This window comes from Frankliniella occidentalis, unplaced genomic scaffold, assembly GCF_000697945.3.
Source record: "Frankliniella occidentalis isolate FOCC.00 unplaced genomic scaffold, Focc_3.1 Scaffold6, whole genome shotgun sequence".
In the NCBI taxonomy this organism is placed as follows: Eukaryota; Metazoa; Arthropoda; class Insecta; order Thysanoptera; family Thripidae; genus Frankliniella; species Frankliniella occidentalis.
This window is the reverse complement of record NW_026267136.1, coordinates 4,098,050-4,103,730: the sequence shown is the minus strand read 5'-3', so window position 1 is coordinate 4,103,730 and position 5,681 is coordinate 4,098,050. Positions and strand designations below refer to the sequence as shown.

At 53.8% G+C, this 5,681-nt stretch overlaps 2 protein-coding genes across 2 annotated transcripts in view; one reads left to right on the top strand and one right to left on the bottom strand.

The window, feature by feature from the left end:
• Positions 1-331: 331 nt before the first annotated feature.
• LOC113217958 (protein LSM12) lies at positions 332-2,456 on the bottom strand. The gene is made up of 5 exons (XM_026438068.2): positions 2,269-2,456; positions 1,571-1,704; positions 1,381-1,490; positions 1,161-1,290; positions 332-1,081 (listed from the first exon to the last, which is right to left on the bottom strand). The coding sequence occupies exons 1-5, from the start codon at positions 2,387-2,389 to the stop codon at positions 929-931; spliced, it is 648 nt and encodes a 215-aa protein (XP_026293853.1). The 5' UTR covers positions 2,390-2,456; the 3' UTR covers positions 332-928.
• An 87-nt stretch (positions 2,457-2,543) lies between these two features.
• Positions 2,544-5,681, top strand: part of LOC127750301 (probable cationic amino acid transporter) — a 53,814-nt gene continuing 50,676 nt past the window's right edge. Inside the window, exon 1 of the mRNA XM_052271575.1 lies at positions 2,544-2,561. Coding sequence (XP_052127535.1) covers positions 2,544-2,561 — 18 coding nt within the window. The remainder of the gene's footprint in view (positions 2,562-5,681) is intronic.

The window sequence follows — 5,681 nt, the reverse complement described above, 5'->3', positions numbered from 1 at the left end:
AAATAAGAAATCAAAGAAATATCAGGTGTTGAATGTCAGTTACTGTTCTGATTTCAGGATATTACATGATGTGATTATCTGCTCAGCTTAAAACCTCTTCTTCATGGGCAAAAGGAGAGGATAATCTTTCCATCAGGATTTAGTTTTTTAATTCTCATTGTCTTGACTGGCGTTCCTCATCAATCTCATTGTGAAAGTTTCTGAGTTATTTGACAGGAATTCTCCCCGAATTAACAAAATTCTTTAATAGACTTGACAGCAAAAAACAAGGGAACAGTCTAAAATGCTGGTCTGTGGTTGAATAAAAGAAATTCAAATAATAAATGCAAGATGGCTTGTAATGAAATTTTATTGGTTACAGTTGCTTACTTCAATAAACAACAATTTTCATATGCACAAGTGCCTTGCACACATATACATTATTCCTCAACAATAACAACAAAAAAAAGAAAAGAAAAGAAAAATCTGCAACACTTCATTGACAAGGCTTTACCACCCTTGGAAGCCATAGAAATAAAGCTAACATGCAGATCACATGTGCTCAGAACAGACATGAATTACGATTTCCACCTTCTGCTTATAAACCTGTGGTAACAATCAAATTAACCACAACAGTGTATCAGAGATGACAACACAATTCTATCTAAGATATCCTATGATTTTGGAATTACAATTGCCACTATTGCTCAACATGGGCCCGGAATAAACTAAATCACATGAGTGGGAGATTTCCAAGTACAGTCAGTGTGGGCAGGGCATTCACCCAAACATTTTACTAATGAGTAGGTACACAGACCATTTTTCCAAATGAAAAGTCACACAAAGAAGTCTATTTATCCCAGTGCTGAGACATCTCCCTGAATTCAGGACAACTTTGTATGAATGGAAATGACTTGCTTTTTGAATACATGTCTGTGCCACATCACTGCTAGTTGGTGGCAGCTTGCTGCTGAAGAGTAGGCTGTGTGGATGTGACAGGACCAGGTGAGGATGAAGTCTGTTGCTGTGCAATTGGGGATGAAGCTCCGCTCAATCGTGATGAGGCTTCTGCTGCTGCCATATCTTTTGTGTGTTTCTCCACCTAGGCAAATTTCAAAGATTAGAGGTTTGCCAATGCCAGAATGTACTCCTCAGACAATCATTTGGTATTTTCCACTCACCACTTTCCGAATGTGCAAATAAGCCTTACTATCTGTGGCACCTTTCACATTTTCTGCTGTGTATGGTGGTGAAATGGTCACAGTGTTCCAAACAACAATATTTGGCCCTTGCCATGTGGCTTCATTAATACTATAAAGGGGGCAAATAGAATAGATTAGGAATACAGCACAAGAAAATCATCAGTTTATTTAATGGTCTTATGTTGAATGTAATACTTACGTCTTAGTTATTGTGAGGAATAATTTTTGTCCTTCAGGTGATACGCCAGCTGCAAGGGCTGTGACCAGCCTCTTTTTTTCTTCTATTTGATTTCGTACTCGGGTGTTTAGCTGTTGGAGAATTAAACCATTCAATCCAATTCTCTGGGATATCCCAAGAATTAAAAATATGATGTCAATAAAAAATTTACCCTTTGAAGATTCAAAGATTGAGGAGGTTCCAGTGGAGCAGTTGCTTCTCTTTTGACCTGGACATCACTGACCATTGATAGATTTACCATATGCACATCATTGCGAGATGGTCGACCACTTGAGGCAGGGCATTCTGATCAATGTTAAGGACGCACAACAAGACTGAAAATAACTTATTAACTAATAGATTGCAGGAGTGAAAGACTGCAGGTAGACAGAGGAGATGATCATTAATAAAGACAGACATTCCAACAAGAATCATTTGATCAACACACTCATTTACACAAGATGGCAGCAATTGCTACATACATTGCCTATCAGTAAATTTTGGACAGTTGCAGGACATTACTAAATTGCTTTGAAGCGGCAGTAAATAAAACAACTGAACACATGGAATCAAATTTGAAGTCTATGAAATATTTCACACGACAGTATGATTGTCCCAACAAAACTTAACCTTATATGACTCCTAACCTCAAAATCTCCATGAGATCCAATACTGTCATCAGAACAGTGTAACATTGCTAAATATAGTATAAGCTGCCACAGGGAAAGAAAACGCAATGTTCCATGCAGTACCTCATTCTTTAACACACAAGATATGTAGCTAAAATGCTAATGTCAACGGGTGCGCTCCGCTGACGGACATGTATGTAAATAACAGACAGAACAACCTTTGCAACTGAATAAAGGATACTCAAAATCAGCATTTTGGTCTGTGGATCGAATGCAAGGACTTCTCCTTCGATCTCTTTTTCATAGCAAGTTTTACAGGCGACGACACTTCCAATATTAAAACACTCACTCACTCCAGCCATTTTCAAAACAGAGCCTTCGCCTTCTTGGCTGGCCTCCGGAAAGCTCCGACCCGACCGCTCCGACGTGAACCCCCGAATCCCCCGTGTAGCGGTCGGCGGAACAAAACACGGGGGAGAACTGTTCAACTTTCGCGTATGAGAAACTTTGGAGGACATGCGAGAGACTGTGAGAGTAAGTCGGGTTGCCTACTTTATCGTCTCCGTAAGGGATGGTTTTTCACGGAGAGGGATCACGGCTCATGCAAGACAAAGGTGGTGGCTTATCCACACAGAGGCGAGGCGCCTCGTTCGAAACAAGCGAAAGAGCAAAATTGTGGCGGGGAGCTGATTGATGACTCTGCGCTCGCTTTATGAATGGAGGGCGCCTGGCGCCAGGTCCTGCCGGAGCCAGGTCGTGCCGGAAGGGGATGACGCCCTCCTCCTAGTTCCGGGGGCGGCCGCTCTGCTGCGCTGGGCGTGGCGGGGGTCCAGTTGTGCATGGCCGGGGCCAGCACCTCCCTGCCGCCCCTCCGCCACGCACCGCCACGCCCCAACACGGCGGGGCTGCGTCGATACTCGACCGCCAAAATACGCGTGCCGCCGCCACCACCCCGCCGACACCCTCCCCCTCCCCCAGCACCGGCGCCACCCCCACCCCGGCCCGGCCGGCCGCGGCAGCCGCGGCCCCGGGGCCAGGCAGGGGCGCCGTCCTCCCTCAGTTGGCGTCGAGCGGGTTGCCGAGCTGCACGTCCAGTCAGCGGCCGCCGAGGCGCTTCCGATACGCGGACCGGACGGGGACGGGCCGACTCTCTCTGAGTGCCTCTGTCTCTCTCGCACTCTCGCAGGGCCCCATGGCGCTCGCGCCGCGGCGGTGCGGGGCGCGATCGTAGTGCGTGTGCGTGCGTGTGCGTGCGTGTGCGTCGTGTGCATGCGTGTGCGTCAGCAGCGGTCCGCACCGCAGCGGGCCCCGCCGCCCCCGCCCCGCTGAGGCGCGCCGAGGAGCTGCCCTGCCCCCGGGGCCGCTGACCAGTCTCCAGCCGTCGACGAGCACGTTCTCGAGGTGGGTGTGACTGAGAGCGCGGCGCGCGCGGGGCCGCCGCCGAGGGGGTCCGTCCGGGAAGCACGTGGGCCACGCCACGAGGAGGTGCGGCCGCCGCTCACTCCGCGGCCCACTCCATTGATCCGGAGAGGGCCGTGTTTAAATAACCGCCTCCCCCGCCTTAATGATGTTCCGCACCACCAGGATAACCCCCTTTGCGGCCCTCCGCGACACAGTCGTTAACCCCGTCGGCAAGACATCCCGGAGGAGGACGGGGGAAGGTCGAGAGCAGAGGGAGGCTTCCAATCCCGCGGCGCCCCGCGGCTCCGCGCGCACGGCCGCGGCGGCCCCCCCACGTGGTCTCGCTGGGGCCGCCGTCCTCTCCCCGTCCGCCCAGCAGCGGTAAAAGAGAACTTTACTACCTTGCGCGAGGGGTAATGATTTACACCACCCCTATCTCTCCTTCTCTCGCCATCTCGCACCCCCCCCCCTACCTCTCCCTCTTTTCTGCCGGCGAGACTTCCGCTTCCTTCTGCCCTCGTGCCCCCCATGGTTGCGGTGAGCACCTACCTACCTACGTACCTACCTACCTACGTACGTACCTACCTACCTACCTACCTACCTACCTACCTACCTACCTACCTACCTACCTACCTACCTACCTACCTACCTACCTACCTACCTACCTACCTGCGATTTTCTCAGACTCTTCGGCAAATTACGGGAGCTCGGCGCCTGCGAGACTCGGGATAGGCCATCCCGCAATACACGCACGCGCTGCAGGCAGGGTGTTGCCTACCTCGCAGGCGCTCTGCGCGCTAGCATCGGCTAAACTTGGCAGTTTCGCCACGACGAATGACGGACGTCCTTTCTGGATGATTTCTTATTCTGCTATCCCCAGCTGCCCACCCGTCGTCCGTCCGCTGTCCGCCCGCTGCCCACCGCTGTCAGCTTCTATCCACCCCTTCTTGTCCGCCTCTGCCCGCCGCTGCCCGCCCGCAGTCCGACGGCTAACGAGCCCACACTTCCACTCGCCGCTTTTAAAGCAAATCGACGCGCCTCACGCACGTTGTCGGCAGTGTCGGCGACGCTCCGCCACCGCGACGCGGCCACACAGAGGCACCCTCTCTCAGCAGGCGTGGCCCGCGCGCAAAAGCCGCCGCCGCGTCGCGCCCGGTTATAGTTATCGCCGAGATCGATCCCCAAAACGAGCTTCCTCCTCGTCGCACCCGACGGGTCACACCAGCCGACTATCTCGCCGACCCATCCGGCCGATCGCGAAGCACGTCCGATTAACAGCACCGATTACTTTGGCCCCCCTCAGCCCGCCCCCTCCGCTCCGCGCTGTTGTGTGTGCTGGCCGAGCAAAACTCCCATCAAAGGAGCCGGCCGGGGAGCGGGCACACCGAGCGGGAGCGGGCACACCGAGCTCAGCAGGCGCCGTCGGCGTCATTACCGGTCCATACGCTGATCGGCAGTGTCAACAGACCCGCTGTACGCACACAACATTCTCCATGAAAGACCCCGCCGCGCTGCTGCTGCCGCTGCTTCGGCCGGTGTGACTTTATGTCTTTTTGGCAGCACAAGAGCGCGAGCGTTGCTCGGCCGCCTGCTCGGGGCGATACGCCCCCTCACCCCCCCACCCCTTCCTCTTTCCCTCCTGGTTCGCCTGTTTTATATTCTTCTCCCTCATTTTCTGCGGCGCTGGCGCGGCCCTGGTGGGTGACTTTGCGACACGCCCTCTGCGCCCCGCGCACCGCCGCACGCACAAAGGTGGCCCCCGCGGCCGGCGAGCGGCGGCGGCGTTCGTGAAAAGGGAGGGGAAAAATATACTGTAAAAGAAAAGCTGGGCGCCGGCATTTACTTTCAGAGGGGTGTGTGTGTGTGTAGGTGGTTGGGGGTGGTGTAAGAGTTGGGGGAGTTCTTGTTCCCGGGCTCCACACGCACAGGCCACCGGGAGAGGGTGGGCAAATGGGAAGCGGGGGAGGGGAGGGAGAGGGGTGGGAAGGGAGGGGACAGGAAGGATCCACAAGTTTTACAGCTGGAGGACAAAGTGTGTGCCGCGTTCAGGAACCAGCCATGGGCGAGGCCATAGGGGCAACGAACCTCTGCGCACCATTTCTCTCGCTCCCCCTCCCCTCCCCCCTCTCTCTGTCTCTCTCTGTCTGTCTGTCTGTCTCTCTCTCTCTCTCTCTCTCTCTCTCTCTCTCTCTCTCTCTCTCTCTCTCTCTCCTCCCTCGGCAGCCGCCGTGCCGCGCATGCGGGGAGTACATT